Source organism: Spea bombifrons, chromosome 5 (assembly GCF_027358695.1).
Source record: "Spea bombifrons isolate aSpeBom1 chromosome 5, aSpeBom1.2.pri, whole genome shotgun sequence".
In the NCBI taxonomy this organism is placed as follows: Eukaryota; Metazoa; Chordata; class Amphibia; order Anura; family Pelobatidae; genus Spea; species Spea bombifrons.
In genome coordinates this window covers 86,608,830-86,625,169 of record NC_071091.1, presented here as the reverse complement: position 1 = coordinate 86,625,169, position 16,340 = coordinate 86,608,830, and the positions used below count along the sequence as shown (strand labels likewise).

Here is a 16,340-nt window from a genome sequence, read left to right as displayed (position 1 = left end):
AAAGGAAGAGAAGTCACTTTTTGCCAATCTATTTCCTGAACACCCTTTTGAGAGGTTGCACCCGTGCTGTGGCCATGGGCTTAGTGTTACTGGTGACTCCTAAAATGTTACACAGTATGTGTGAGTAAGTGAGCTTTTCTCCAACGCGTCAGTGCAAGGACACAGAATGGCAACGCTTCACATACGTTCCACCAGTAGAAATAAACACGCAATTGAACAGATTCATTTGAGCATTGCCCATCACTGCCATTAGGTTGGAGCTATGTGGTGAGTCCTAGAAATACATAGTATTTCCCAGCTAAGTTTGTGAAGATCACTCGCGCTCTCTCGCACATGGGCAGTTGGAGAGGACAGAGACACAAGGCTGGCAAGAGATGTAGGCATTCCATGTAAACTCAGTGATCTGGTGAAGGTCTGTCCTACAGGTAGTGTAATCAGCAGTGGCTCTCTGGGCAGATCTAGTTTGGTGGAGGCTCAAAGTTAATGCCTTAACTCATGGGATGCATGTATACAGCACAATTAACCAATATACTAGGCCGAGGCAATAAAAACAAAAAAATATAAGTGTTGAAATCCTCCTCATTTAAAGAGAGAAAATCGAACATATGCTGCCTCTTTTGTAACTGTAGGCTCACTGGTGGCTTGAATGGCTCTATTATATTATCATAAAAATGACACAGGTCAGTGAAAGACAAAAAAAAAAAATCATTAGCTTTGTCAGAGAAGCCTCTGGTGTCAGAAAACTGGGTCAGTTTTCATTTCTTGTTTATTTGGCACAGAGCTGGCTGGCACTATGAGCAATAGTCTACAGAATGCCACCGAGTCGGTTCTTCTCTGACACCATCCTATTGTTCAGAGATTTTTTTTTGTCCCCCATTAACCAGAGATAAATGGCCTACATATTGTGCCTATTAAAGCCTCTCGGTTGCTAAGAGCTCCGTATCTCTCTGTGCAGACCTTGTTTTGTTTTCTAAAGGACTCTCAGGTTTGCGAGGCTTGTGTGAGAGAATATGGCCTTTGTGTATGTAGACTGCCGGGCTGGTGCACATGGGAAACCTTCCCCCATCCCCCCACCGCCACTGTTTACACAGGCACGAAATCAGACCAAGCATCAACTCAGGAGGAGGAGATCAAGAAAAATATACAAAAAGCCATAATACTGTATTTGCTTCTATTGTGAATACAAAATATAAAGTGGTGTACACCAGTTCTGATTTGGTTTCCCTAGACACATCTACATTCTCTAATTACATCACTGCATCTCATGGATCACTTTTATTAAAAGCATCATTACTACGGTTGGCAGCAATTTACAATTTATCTTACATGATAGCAGTTTTTGAAAAGAAAAAAAAAAAGGAAAAGAAAAATATAACGACATCACAAAAAGAAAATAAAGGGAAAACATTTACAAAGTCATGTCTGTAAACTTCAAGGCTAGTTTAGAATTGAGGTAATGCTGTTTAGCTTTGTGGCTAAAGTAACAACGTCCTTTAATTTAAAAACAAAAAAGAAAAAAGGAAAAAACAGCAACAAAAAAAAGGTACCTGATTTTAATTTTATGCTTCGACCAGTGCATTATAAAATCATGAGACGATTCAACTGTAGTATTGTCCTGTAACAACCTTCGCAGTGGGTGTGTTTTGAAAAAGTACAATTCACATTCAACAGCTGCCTTTTATTGCTGGGTCTCGAGGCGGAGACGTTTACGCTCGTATGGAGATTGTCTGAATTGTGTATGTGGAACCCCCATATACAGTAAAAAAAAACTAGTATTATGATATGCGTTTGTAAAAATTCATCTTGACCTTCACAGCAAAGGAAAAACAAACTCCAAAAAAAAAAAATAGATAAATAACTTCATACTTCCTTAAGCAGCCTTTCCTTCTATTTGCACCAAGATTCAAAACAAAAAAAAAAAATATGCTGCTCTCATAATACCAAAAAGGTAGAAAATAAGCAAAAAAAAACCCAACAAAAAACACTAGCAGAGCATTATATAAATTTCCTTAGACAATATTTGTCTCTGAAATGTCATCTCTCCCCAGGAACAATAAATAATGCACTGCACAATACTTAATGACCAAAATACCTTTTTGACACATCCGTGTGACATGACTTGGACTTTTTTTGCTACACTATTTTACAGAACAGCTTATAAAAACTAGGTATGGACATTTACTGTGAGTGTAAACAGTAGGACTACCACTTGTCAAAAAGTTTTGAACACTTTAAATGTAACTGTGACCATTAATCATCTTTTTCATCGTTTTCCAGATCTTCCTCTCCGGCAGGCGAGTCCAGTTCTTCTCCGTGTGCCGTTTCGTCTTCCAAAACAGATGAGTCTGCAGTTTTGTCCAGGGTCTCCTCTGCATCGCTGGCTTCCTGATGCTCAGCGTCCCCTTTGTCTGCAGTCTTTTCTTCACTAGCACTCACAGCAGTCTGAAGTCCAGCTAGTGATGGGAAACCAGGCAGTGTTAATCCTCCTAGTCCCGGAGGTAGAAACATAGATGGGTAGAACAGGCCTGGAGCCATAGTGGACAGTAGGAAAGGGCTGAAGGCCAGAGGATTTGTGGACAATCCAGCTGTGGTATTAGCAGCACCAACAGATCCAGAGTCAGTAGCAGAAACAGTGTCTGTAGTTTTCTCAGAGTCTTTAGCATCCTCTTCGTTTTCGGTTTTCTCCTCTGAAGTTCCTTCTTCAGTTTCTCCTTGACTGGGAGTTGTAGTGGAATTGCCGCTGCCAGATGCTAACGGGTTATTCAAAAGTCCTCCAAGCCCAAACATGTTGGGCAATCCTGCCATGCCTGGTAACATCAGAGGCAGCATGGCAGCAGGATTTTTCGAATCTCCTCCAGCTCCGGCAGCTGTCGCAAGCCCTGGGGGGAACCCCATGAGACCAGCGAGCTGAAGAGACTGCAGATTCTGAAGATTCTGGAGGCTTGCAAGATCCATTCCAGCAAATAAGCTATTCATCAAGAGTGGGTTGATTCCAGATGTGGATGCTACAGCAGCAGCAGCTGCTGCTTTGGCAATTTCACTTTTTGGCCTTCTTCCTCTTCTGCTAGCTCCCTCTTCCCTTACTACAGGTCCAGTGAGAAGACGATCAAACATAGACTCTGGTACAAAACCCTGCAAAAGACACAAGATGTTGCCTCAATATTAAATAAGGGCATTTCCGCTTTGTCAGTTTTCAGTCTACTTCCGTTTCTGGTAGAATCTGCATTCCTTTCATTAAGGATACCGTGGACATGCCAACGTTGAACTCGGGTACAGCTATGCAATCTTTCTAAATGGTCACCTCAATTTAATTGAGTGGTTATTTGTCTATATTTAACTATGACTCTCTAATCTAACACAGATTGCATCACACAAACACTTATGCGCACACACACTTACAGATTGCTTAACGATATCTGTCCAGTCTGGAGCAACCGCAAACTCTGGGTTTTCTTCCAGCCACCGAGGAAGGTCCCTCATTGGAGGTGCCATGGCTCCCCCCATCTGAAAACATTGAAAAGAGGCATTGTTACGAATAATCAAGAGTGATTTTCAGGTAGCAAGTCTACAGCTCTAAAGCTATGGCAAAATTAGGACACTAAATGAAGCTTAGCATTGGCTAAGGTGATTCAGTTTAAGTATGGAATTATTCCTCACGTGCAGTTCCCCCCCCCCCCATTGCTGAAGCAAATTGTAGCACTTTGCATCGACAAGCTCCTGCTTAACCGGGAGCCAAAAAATGAGCACCATAATGGAATATTCTATCCCGCCACGAGATACATGGCAGGATAGAATAATTGGTACATTCTGTGAATTTGCGATAATGATTTTTTTTTTTTTTTTTATGACTTTTCCATTATTCCATCTTTTCCATTATTATCTTAAGCTTATATATTAAATACTTATATGTAGCAGCTCAGAAATTGCATACATCTGGTGATGTAATCAATATGGCATTAAAGAACACCACAATGTAGAAAATTTCCAGGCCCACTCAGGTCATCCAACTATTTCATTACAACTGTTATGACACTCGGGGAAAACATTCTTCCACCTCTAATGGTTAACTATTCCATTAAAGAGTGTATAGAAATGTAGTTTAGCAAATACAAAAAAAAAAGTACCAATAAGAAACTAAAACAAAAGTTTAAGGAAGGCTATATTTCGAACGATGTCTTGATTTTAATCAGCATGTCCATTAAAAAATAAAAAACACAAATCTAGATGAAAGGGTGCCGTTCAAAAAATTGTGATAGTCTTGCAGGACTATCTAGCATTATCAACCATACCACTCAGTATTTATTTTAAAAACAAGTCCTAAGAAAAGCAGAAAAACATCCTGTTTACAGCATAAGAATGAAAGCGCACATGTGATGGACAATGCGTGTTGTCTATGCCAGTTTAATCCATCCGACTGACTTGTTGGCTGGCCCAACACGTAGTGATCTAGATGAATATTTTAAACAGCAACAACACTCTTATTAGAACCTTTACTTCCCGGTTTAACTATAGCAGAATCAGTTTGCTCTGGAACAGAAATACGATGGCAATTTTGTTTGAAGATCAGATTTCAAATGTGAGGAAGCGTTAAATAGCATGTTGAATTTTAGGATTGTGTGTAGTGGATTAAATAAACCAAGATCTCCCATTTGCAGAAACCTACCTTTTTCCCATTCCGTTTGTTCACTACAGGCACCCTTTCGTCTCCTGTCAATGTGTTAATATCCAGCTTGTTGGGATTCCGACATCTATGACGTTTTTGTTTAGGCTTTTGAAATGGTGAGAACATCATATCTGCACTCTTCTAGAACAAAAGAACAACAGTTTAGAAAGTTACAGCCAGAGTACAAAAACTTGATATATTTTTTACTTCTTTACTTTAAGTCTATTAGGTCAGCATGTGTATATTACAATCAATAGGTCCAAAACCAGTGTTAGACACACTAGAATTCTAGGTGTATAAACCAAAGGATTGTTTTACTTATATGACAAGCTGCAAGGTAAGCTTGTAATTATTAAAGTGATAAAAAAATTGCATATATAATGCACTAAACAGCTTCCAAAATTATCATTTTACTCTAAAAAATAAAACGTTTGATTATGGCTTCAGAATCTTTACATATCTAGTTAAAATATACCAATAACCAATTTAAAATAGCACTAATCTTGTGACAGCTGCTTAGACCCAAGAAACAAGTGCTTTACAAAGTGAAATTAATGTAATTTGAGGTTACAGTTAATGGATTTTTAATATATCGGGTAATGTTTGACAAGCTCAAGAAAGTTACTAAACCCCCCCCAAAAAACACCCTTTAAAAAACCAGGAAGAACCGTGCACATTTATAAGAAATACGAAACTATATGAAAATCCAGTTGGAACCAAAGCAAGTGCTGCTACGAGGAGGAATCAATCCCTTTAAGTGTGGATACTTACTGGTACATAACTTGGCATATCAACAGTGTACGTAGGATGCAACTTCAACCATTCAACTAAATCTTTGTTTTTAGGAGCTTCCTCTCCCACTAGTCTGGTCCCGTCCTCCAAGTTGATGACAGGGATGCGGGTCTCAGGTTCTAACTGCCCGGGGGATGGAATGTTACGGGTTGGTGGCGTGTCCATATCATCTTCATATCCTTTGGTCACATCAGTATCTTCCTGTATAAGAAATACAAATTATATCTATACACATATACACAAAACATACCTTTATACACAACATACACAAATACAAGCAAAAAATGTCTTGGGTTTTATACATGTAAACAAAAACACAGTTTAATATGTAGTTCTAAACTGTCTGTAGGCAATCAATCAATACAAGTCCCCAATATAGAAGCATTTCAAGTCTTTGGATATACTGGTCGATAAACTAATCCGACATTTAATTTTACTGTAATTCACTACTAAATTAAGTATGCACGTTAGTAACATTCTCTGGAAGAGCTATATCAATCTTACCACAGATAAATTCCTTTGTTTGTTACTCATGAACAATAAATCTAGTCCTTCAACATTTTTCCTTCTCCCTCGTCTCCTCTTCATAGGAGGTTCTCCATCGATTATAGAACCGTTGAGTAAATGCCTTGTCGGAGTGCAAGAAAGACCTGTCTGGAGTCGCTCCATTTGACTTTTAAAGGCATCAGAGATAGGGGTGGAGGCATTAGGCAAAATAAACTTGGGTGTAAGAGAAGTAAAACTTGAGGTAGAACTTGTTGCCTCCCTGGAGGCATTAGATAAGTCCACAACTTTCTCTTGTCCATTTTCAGCCATTTGAGAGCCTCGCAGTTGAGCCACCATCTCCATCAAGTTCCTTCTTTTTGCTGCTCTTTCTGCCTCAACCTCAATTTTCCGCCTTCTCCGTCTGCGCTGACGTGGCACAGACATACTCAGTGCAGAATCCTACAACAAGGGTGAAGAATTTCACAAATTAACTTTTTAAAATTATTTTTATATATGTAGATTCTGAAAACATCAACTAAGACCAATGGCTGCACAGTAAAACCTTCAGTGAGGTGCAGGTATAACAATATCAACCAGCTCTAGGATTTGATACAGACGTGGGCTTTACAGCTCACGTAGATGCTATAGAACAAACTAACACTCACAGAAGATGTGCTAGTTTGGAGCTTGAAACTCCCTCCTGTCTTACTATGTAACTTTAAGAGCAGGAGAGATGAGGGAGTGCAAACAGTACTATAAGAATGCTAACATTTAAAATGTTTGGGGGACATACAAGACGAATTTTGGAACGCTAGCACCGATCATATGGCGAGAGCCAACAAAGCACACAAATTGGAACACAACATGCCTGGGAAAGTTGTGGTGAAGCTGTAATGTCTTCACTTCCACTGAAGCTGCCCTGAGCTACCATGGAGAGCTCTGCAAAGCTTCTTTTCGGCAGGGGGCTGTCCACAGCAGTTGGTGTGTAGCCAGGGAGGAGGCCAGGGAACTCAAACATCTGGCGTCTGTTTACTGGCCACTTTCCTTTCAGCACGACCTCACAGATGTTGTCTAATCGGTTAATCATTACACGATCCTGCATAAAAAAAATAAAATAAAAAAGTTAAAAACAAAGCCAAACAAAAAGCCTAGTTCAACGTCTTCCAGTTTCGTCTGTAAGTGCAACACAAGTCTCCTGGAGGCATGGGTGGCTGAGAGACAATGGCAAAATGGCAGGGGGGTTGGGAGGGAGTTTGCGTATACGCTGCTCTCCTACTGTTACGGGCTATAGTGTATTGTTTAGTCTAATCGTCAACTGGTGGACAAAGAAAACATCTGCTTCCAGTGCATACCATTCCCCATTACACAAAGCCAGTAGGCCAGGTTTACACTTGCTCATTAATGTCACTAGTAATAAAAATCCAACATTTTGAAACTTCAGCATGTTTAATGAATGCCAATATTCATTCTACACGCTGCATCATTTACGCATCATTCAAGATCAGAGTTTATTAAATCTCTTTTTCATGCTAATGAAAAACTCACTAATTGCAACTCTGCACGTAGCCTAAACAATTTAATCCCCCCATTCTATAATACAGAATTTCTTACATATTTTATTTATATTTTTTATATAAAAGTAAAAAGGCACCCCCCACCTAAGAAACTAAAGCAGTTAGCGCTCAAAAGCAACAACCAGCTCCCAACAGCTGCTGCACACAGCCTTCTTTTCCACTGAATAAGCCTATTAGTGATGTGTTTTTTATAACCCCAGATGGCCACGTCATGGTGATTAGGAACCCTTTTTGTCTCTATTTTTAACCATAACATACAGAGGACCCATCACATTCTATACCAGTTTCTTATGGATATTTTTCTCAGACTGTCTGCTATCGGCAGCGAGACATCCGATGCAGTGAATCATTAACGCACCTTGGGCCAGAAAGAGAAGGAAAATGTCCGCTCGCGAAGCATATGGAGCCCAGACGGATCTCCGTCCTCCAGAAAGAAGCCATCGCGGGTTTCGTCCCGAGCTGTACTTAGAGAAGCGTTGCTTTCTTCATCAAAGTTTTTATCCTGAGAAGCTATACCAGCTAAATGAAAACATAAAAATGTAAGCACACAAAAAAAAAAATCCTGACACCATTACAGACAATATTCTGTCTTAAGCGTTCAATGGACATCCACCATTATTATTAAATGATAGAGGTGATAAGTATCAAAGTAAATTATACTAGTGCATTAAAAAGGAGAGACACTCAAAGAAACTCCAAGTTTCTGTAAAGGAGAAGTTTAGGATAGACTGACTTTTTGGGTGAGGAAAAAAAAAAAAAAAAAAAAAAAAAAAAAGAATTACCGAAGTAAGATGAGCATCAATGTTTGATTTTACTTTTTTGGTTGCAGTAATTGTGTAATAATTCAAATACTAAATAGCTCTTAGTATGGTAAATAATCCGCTCCACTAAAATGTTACAAACAACATCCCTGAACATATAATTTCATGGCAAAATGTTCTGAAAACCTTGTTTGTACTAGTGAGAAACTACGTTACATACGTCCTGCACAATAGATTTGTGGCGGCTGCACAAACAGGCGATGGATTGTCTGACATGAGACCAAAACTCCCAGTCCCTTTTAAAAACAAGTTTCAGCTCCAACTGGGCATTATGCCAAGTAGCTAGGTAGCCTAGTTTGGGGTATACCAGTTTAAAATATGCTGAGTTTACCTTCAGCTTGGGAAGACTCTTCGGATTTGTCATCATCATCCAGTTTTTCTTCATCTTCCTCTGATCCCTTTTCGGAGATGGATTTTGGCTCAACATCTGGAGCTACTTCTTCCTTCTTATCTTCATTCTTCACAAGAAGGGCCTCAGTGTCACATTCCTCTTTTACACAGTTCTCAACAGTGTCCAATGTGGGTTCTTCACCTTCTGATTTAACTTCTTTTTCTTCCTTGATGTCAACATCTTCAGTTTGTTCAGACTTCACTTCATCATTTTCTGCTTTCTCGTCCTGGATCGGCGTGGAGGGCATTAACGGAGGAGTGTCACTGTAGCTGGAGCCAGGTTGAATTAGGATAGGCATGTTGGGTGGCTGAGCAGAGCCCCTGTTTTGGGCAAAGTTCCTATGGGCTTCCAAGAAGGATAATTCTGGGTCATTGAGAATGTGATAATCAGTCCTACTAACCCCGTGCTTAGCAGCACCAATAAGCAAGTCTTTATCATGTTTTCCACTCTCCCACCATTCAGGAAGGTCAAGGCTGGGCTGACAAAGCTTAAGCCGTTCATTCAACTGAGGATGATTAAGAACCTGTTCGCGTATTTTCCTTAAAAGTTCAATGCGGTAAAGTGTTCTAGAAGCCCGTTCTTCTGTTATAGGTTCGATCATTGTAGAAAGATCACAAAAATCTACTGGAGTAGATAGAAGGGAAAAACAAAAAAAAAAAGATGTAACGGTAATGACAACACATGGGAAACTATTTTATAATTAAGTCCCCCAAAAAATAGAATTTCAATTTGCATTGTATTATAAACTCACCATCATCAGACTTAGTTGACATGTGGCATACTCTCCTGCACATAGCCACAAAACAATTAAAGTATTTTTCCAAACTGTCATCAGATTTTTTATCCAACCGTGCAAAAGCTCGGAATTGATTCCACTCAAACTTTTGTTTGACTGGGTCAACAATCACCCCAAACGTAGATACAACACGATAAAAGTCTGCTTCTTCTCGCCTTGTCCACCTAAAGAATAGGATGGATGTTAAGTAATGCACGCACACGACATATATTGTCTTCTCAAAAATTTTGAGTAAGGGTACAAAAAACAAACAAAAAAAAAACAAAAAAAAAACAAAAAAACAAAAAAAAACAAACTCACTTTTGGCGTCTTTCGGTTATTATTGCTTCTCTTTCAGCCTCCAGGGCTCTTACTTCTTCCCGTGGACGCCTCCTCCTGCGATCGGTCTTCATTAGAGAGTCTTGCCGCATTTGCTGCCTCTTATAGCTACGTTGATAGGCGGTGATGAGACGCCGTAAACGGGTGGTCAGTGCCGACGTATTAGGCCAGTATAGTTGTCCTGCCTCCGTACTACCTTCAATCTTGCCTGCAATAATAAATTAAAATATATAAAGAGTCTCCATCTCGGATGCCTAAATAAAAAGAAAGAGCGCAGTGCCCAGATTGTTTTCAGTTTTGGAAGTTTTCAGCAGTTACATCCAGAGGGAGGTAAATCCCTTGATGTCTTAGCATTAGCATGGATATTTATCATTAAACAGTCAGACATCACCACCCAAAGCCTGGCCAGTAATGCCACATATATCTTACCTTGTGTGTCCAATTCCATGCATTCCTCTTTGTCCTCAAGAGGAGAGTTTGCATATTCCTGCAGGAGAGAGAATCACATCCACATATTTTAGTGAATAGTTTGGGATGAAGAAAACATTGTTAAGGTTGCCTTTTAATGCTATCTCAGCTGGTGATCTCCTTTCTTTTCAGTTTGTCAAAATGTTTTAATGCAGTAATCCAAGAGAAGCATACGCAAATGGATTTCAGAAGTTCTGAGTGACTGGGTGTACTTACATCAATGTCATCCTTAAATGGAAGCCTTGTTGGTTTGTATTCAGGATCTTCATCCTCCCTGTCAAAGTCAGCCCTGCAAAACAAAAACATGGGGAAAATACTTAACTTCAGGGGGGGGAAAAGGCTGCGTTTTAAGATGTATAAATACTGCTTAGATGGTAACGTACCCATCTCCTCCATCTGCCAGCATATCTGTTGCTCGTTGTTCAGCAGCAATTGCTTTCGCGTCAGGCATACCGACCCTTTCTAGGAAGCACAGAGTCGGGTCGGCTCTCATAGAGTTGTACTTCTCGTACCCTGCAGAGAAATAGGGAAGAACTGTTATGTACAAAGAATAATTTGGGGCCCAGAGCATGTTTTGGAGCCGGTTCATGTAATGCCCCAGGGTTCTTTAACACTTTTACTGCTGCTCGTAATATACTACGGTAATTCTCAGATTGTGTGTGCAACGCATGTTTTGGCTTCAGAATTGTACATAGAATTCATCTACACAGGTCTAGAGATTTGATTTTTTACATTTATACAGCACATATGTTTACTTGTTTTGGCTTTATATTTGTAAAATTTCCATTATGGAAATACCCATGAGATAACACACACACACGGTAACAATCAGTCCCCGCTTCAGAAAATGCCATTGTATTAAGCTTTAGTTTCAGCTAACGCATGAACTGCACGTTTTTAATGGTCTCGATCACGACCTCTGCCCTCCTGTAGCCCAAAGCCCAATTGTTTGCCTGCTTTAGGCCCAGCCAGATTCCTACATTTTTTTTTTCTTTTTTTAACTGCTTCCTCCCCCCTCCCCAAAGCTTGTTCAACAAACACAGGTTACATAGAAGGCCATCAAAGCTGTCTCATTAGGTTTTGTGTGATGCGCGTCAGTAAGACGGCACAGTTCGCTATACGGTTAGAACCGGATTTGTATTTTTTCCTGCATGAACGGACTAGATAGAAGATGGCAGATCCCAACAGCGCACGGCAGGAGAACGGTTTTTAGGCTAGGCTTGTCTCGGCCGAGGCCCTCCTCCCCCATTAAAACAAAAGGAGGGGGCGCAAGAGACAGCAGCGCATAGGCAGAACAGCACAATTCAATTAGGATTTGTATGACAACACACTTCTAACTGCTGTAGAGCCCGAAGCCAAACTCTAATCATGAAAGGTTTTATAAGCCATCATTCTCCCCTTTAGTCAGGCCACGCTGCTGAGAATACGCCTGTGACCTCCAGAGAATTGGGATTATAATCAGGAATCGCTCACTGTATATATCATGCCAGCTCTACATCTCCGAGCCTTTCAAAGTTAACAAGGCTGCATCCCACTCAAGGGAGCGGGGAGATCTCGGCGCTGACATTTGTGAAATATTGCTTGGAACAAAGCCCAGGAGGCACTTGTACAGATTAATAGCAGAGGTTAAGCCCACCATCCACTTTGACACGGGTTGGCAGAGTTAGCAAGGGAAGCGGTGCTGTAAGCAAAGTTTATGAAGATCTATAACACCACTTGGCCATTATTACTGAAAATAAGGGTTCTACTTCATAGGCAAGTACCGTGTTTTGCATTTGTTTCACTACCATTTCCCATTGTGATGCATCTATGGTACTTTTCTTTTTTTAAAGAATCATTTAGTAACACCTTGAATACAAATCCAGGGTCTGATCTGAAAACTCACACTAACCTTTATTTCAAATGACAAAGGATTTTACAATAAAGTGGTGCTCAGTGGGATAAATAGCCAGAGCTACAGAGCAATTTGGTTTAGAAGTTTCATCCAGAGCACCACCATTCACCAGTTACATGCACATTGTCCACAACTAGATATCGCTTACCATGCTTGAAGACCCCAATTAATAGGGATTTATCAGCCTCGTTGTCCCACCAGTCCGTAGGAACTTCTGCATGGAACGGCTCTGGAATCCACAAATCTGCCTCACTGTGAAGGATAAGATAGGTAGAGTCAGCCTATAACTGTTTAGCATTAATCAAAAGCACCATTAACAACGCATGGTTTTAATTGTACGTCTACTTGAGAATAGATAGGGTCATCAACTGTGAGCCATCCGTATTGAGCAAGTCATGTAAACAGTCGAAGGTATTAACAGTAAGTTATATCATAAGAGGAGCATGGATAACCAGCCACTTCTAACACAGGTCATTACATAAACGAGTAAACCGTGTCCATTGAAACAGAAGCCGTCACTCAGCCCTGTGAAATAATAAGTAAAAATGTGTAACCGATCACTTGAGTGAGTGCGCGTGCGTTAAATAGTCAAGAAAAGTCTAGTCCACCAACAAAAGGATGCAGGCCAAAGCCCTGAAACAGAGAGTCTGTTCTGTGTTTGTACCAAATTATACAAAAATGCAAAATTCTGTATTTATGCATCTTTATAGCAAGTCTACAGTAACTGTTAAAGATCCTCATATGCAGGTAACCTCAATATCTGCATGCATGTGCACAGGTTTATTATACATTACCATGCAGCAAAAAGTACATTTTTTATACCACAATGTAGCTTTGAATTGGTGTCTACCTTCTTAATATCTACCTATGGTATATCACCCTATTATTTCCACCGTTTCTTTTATATATGATATCAGTGTCTGAAAAGGCAGAGATTAAGTTGTGCCAAGAAGGGTATATGCACGTGTGTATATGCGTGAGACACACGTAATATAATATATATATATTAAATATTACATACAAGACTACCAACATTGCATAAAAAAAACCTGAACGTAGCAACATTTTTTACTGCCTTTGAATATAAACCAGTACACAATTTATTAAAATTAAAATGTACATCTGTACCATGTAGAAAAAAAAAACAAAAACACGCCACTAAAATCAGCCCATTTTCACAAAAAAAAAGGTTATATTCTCCAAGCATTTCAATGACAAACATTAAAAAAAAAGCTTCGAGAAAGCAATCCTAGGAAGTATAATTAGCAACAGCAGGTAGAGACCTTGCTTCTCTGTGACAAGGACACACAGAACATTCACTCACCTTGAGTCAGCACCCTCCAAGATTTTGTCAGCTTGGTCCCCGATCACTTCGAGCCTCAGATAGTAGAGCATGCGGACACGCAGCAGGACCCTGGAGAGGAGGAGAGGAGAGGGGGTGAGGGGAGAAGTTCTTAACTTCAGGATTGTTTGCCAACAGTGGCTTTTTGGCAGCTGCTGCTGTTCATCCATCATCCTGCCAAGGCTGATTAGCCATGCTGTATGGTAGGCTTGAAGCGTGACAGATGGTGGCATATAATCACCTCTGTGTGGTGCTTTCTGCTGGCTTCCAACGGGCCTGCCTGGCAACCGCTCACGCTGCACAGGGAGGGAGCAGGCTGAGCCCAACCCAGGCGTATTACATTTAGTCCTACCTAGTGCAGCTTGTGAAGTTCAGACACGTACTGCACCGCTGCCTCTGAAGTACTGAAGCAAGTTTGTAAACAACCGAGCAGATGGCTTTCAGTAACTGTTCTGCTTCATTATCTCATAAAATTTCCTCAGCTGCTGCCTTAATACCATTTCTGGAAGCACATCAGAAGTTGCAAGGATAAACGAGATCTATAATCTGATTTTTTTTTTAACCACTGAACAATAAACCCTCACAATGGGATGGTGGACTTTTCAGATTAGAGAACTATTTACTTTTTGGAGAGAAAGCCTACTGCATTGAACTGTTTTTTTAACTCTGTAGTGACATCGTAAGACTGCTTGCGCTGCCATGATGTTTAACCATTTCATGGTAAAAGATGGGCCAAAACATACAAGCTCACTCTTTAAATCGACTTAAAAAATACAAACAAAGATGGCTCCCAACAAGCTTTTTTGGAAATGCATCAGAGGTTTGCAGAAGCCCATGCCAGCATTGGGTTCAATTCCCTTTTTCAGCACAAATTTTTCTGTAAGTGTTAAAATATACAAAGAACGAAGTATATGTAAGCAGCACAAGTCATCAACTCAATCCAATGGGAAACCGATCCAGTGTGTGACCGGGACGTGTGGAGACGTTACTGGAAAGCCACTTAATACATACTTGTTACAGTGATGCTTCAGGTGCTTCTTGTAGCTGTCTTCTTGGAACAAGGCGTCCGGGTTGCAGCTTTGAAGCCATTCCGCATGTTTCAGCACAGGCTGTGAGTTCTGGCTCTTCACCTTCTTCCCTTTCCTTCCTCTAGGTACAGGGGCAGAGAGACCTAAAATCAAACACAAATGGGTTAACCAAAATAAGGCTACGACTTCTTAGTACTGTTAAACATGAATGGTATTTTTAGAGAGAGACAGATGGGTGGAAAGCATGCAACACTTTGTAGCTAGGGTCAGAACTGTTCATAATGAAACCCAACACAGAACAGGGGAAAAAAGAAACTTCCCTTTCCAAACACTTAGGAATAGCAGTGCTATGGAAACTTGCCTGAGTGGTTCACCAAAGCACGTGTCTGGCCATCCTCTGTTGGCGTGATCAGGTCCCAGATGAAACTTTTGATGTTTTCATCCCCTCGATAATGGTTCAGGCAGTACACGAGGATGGTACGGCAGATGGTTTCCACATCTTGTTCTGTAAGCTGACGCTTAAAACGCCCATGCGAAAGGATATCCGTCCAGCGGCCCCACCTATACGCAATAAGAAATGTTGACCATTTTCAAAGTTTATAGAGACAAAAACTAACAAGAGGTGGAAAGAAGAAAACAAAGACACCTAATCAGATGATCCCAACAAAACATACTAGAAAATGTCCAAACACCTCACGGTTTATGGAAAATTCACTGCCTATAAGTCTTAATATATAGAAGTCGTTAAGGTAGGGATCTTTAGAACCACTGCCAAATTATTATTGACCTGGCTAGGTGACAGCAGTATATAGAACATTTGGAAGCCATTTTCTATGAAAATGGATACCCTATAAATCCTACCATTGATCGGTCACATGAAAAGTAAAACGTTTAAGCGCATACCCATAAACCAATAGATTCTTCTCTACTCGAAAGCATTCACTCCTTGCATAGCCTTGTGATTTGTCCTGAGGTCTACGTGGCTTGATGGTCGGCTTGTCCTCTGAATCACTTTCCAGATCGGAGAATTCCATGAGTTCATCCTCCTTCACTGCACTATACAGCCTAGTTTGCTTTCTTATTCTTGGGGTATCGATTACCAACGTGTTCTGTATATAAAGAGCACAATTAAGCCATTGATGTCATATTAGGATACTTTTATTTTTATTTTATTTTTTTACTTTAGGAAAAATAAAAGTATGGAGCTTACCCTTCCATTCAGTACATCAACATCCAATTCTGCTTTCTTTGCCCATTTTTGCCAAAAATTTGGGTCATCTAAGGATATATCCGTCCTGTTCCCAGAGGCAACAAAACTAGCCTAGTAAAAAAAAGAATAAAAACGCATTTACCAAATTGTAGTCTCAGATGCTAAATCCTTAGGAAACTGTAGGACCACATAACATTTGTCATCACGACCATTAAGCAAGACGTTAAAGCACTGCAGTGCAAACATACCTTTGCAAAAGTGGAGCCTTTTCCTTCGGACTCTATGGTTATCGTGTGTGTTCGCCTTGAGAGAATTTGATCAATATCCTCTTCACAGAACTTGGAACCCTCATCTTCTTCATCCATTAAGGCACCATAGGCACCTTTTCGTAGAAGATCTTCTATTTCCTTTTTGGATAATTGTTGTACCTGCAGAGGGAACACAAAAATGTTAATTTTTGATTGCCAACTACATTCAAGGCTTAGGTTTATTTTATTTTTTTATTATAATTATTTTTTTTAAATGGTACAATTCAATGCTGCTACATATATAAAAGA

The 16,340-nt window shown here is 40.1% G+C and overlaps 1 protein-coding gene and 1 non-coding gene across 2 annotated transcripts in view; both read right to left on the bottom strand.

Moving 5' to 3' along the window:
* Positions 1 to 1,157: 1,157 nt before the first annotated feature.
* The window catches only part of CHD7 (chromodomain helicase DNA binding protein 7), a 62,172-nt gene continuing 46,989 nt past the window's right edge, over positions 1,158 to 16,340 (bottom strand). The window contains exons 19-38 of the mRNA XM_053466575.1: positions 16,032 to 16,211; positions 15,784 to 15,894; positions 15,477 to 15,682; positions 14,935 to 15,134; positions 14,557 to 14,716; positions 13,528 to 13,617; positions 12,352 to 12,455; positions 10,693 to 10,822; positions 10,526 to 10,598; positions 10,271 to 10,328; positions 9,824 to 10,049; positions 9,479 to 9,687; positions 8,668 to 9,351; positions 7,874 to 8,034; positions 6,810 to 7,037; positions 5,960 to 6,400; positions 5,435 to 5,656; positions 4,664 to 4,804; positions 3,400 to 3,504; positions 1,158 to 3,132 (exon numbers count right to left, since the gene is read on the bottom strand). Of these exons, the coding sequence (XP_053322550.1) occupies positions 2,251 to 3,132; positions 3,400 to 3,504; positions 4,664 to 4,804; positions 5,435 to 5,656; positions 5,960 to 6,400; positions 6,810 to 7,037; positions 7,874 to 8,034; positions 8,668 to 9,351; positions 9,479 to 9,687; positions 9,824 to 10,049; positions 10,271 to 10,328; positions 10,526 to 10,598; positions 10,693 to 10,822; positions 12,352 to 12,455; positions 13,528 to 13,617; positions 14,557 to 14,716; positions 14,935 to 15,134; positions 15,477 to 15,682; positions 15,784 to 15,894; positions 16,032 to 16,211 (4,611 nt within the window). The 3' untranslated portion in view covers positions 1,158 to 2,250. The remainder of the gene's footprint in view (positions 3,133 to 3,399; positions 3,505 to 4,663; positions 4,805 to 5,434; positions 5,657 to 5,959; positions 6,401 to 6,809; positions 7,038 to 7,873; positions 8,035 to 8,667; positions 9,352 to 9,478; positions 9,688 to 9,823; positions 10,050 to 10,270; positions 10,329 to 10,525; positions 10,599 to 10,692; positions 10,823 to 12,351; positions 12,456 to 13,527; positions 13,618 to 14,556; positions 14,717 to 14,934; positions 15,135 to 15,476; positions 15,683 to 15,783; positions 15,895 to 16,031; positions 16,212 to 16,340) is intronic.
* On the bottom strand, positions 10,128 to 10,219 carry LOC128498543 (small nucleolar RNA U6-53/MBII-28). Its single transcript, XR_008354760.1, has one exon. It is a non-coding gene; the product is annotated as a small nucleolar RNA U6-53/MBII-28 (small nucleolar RNA).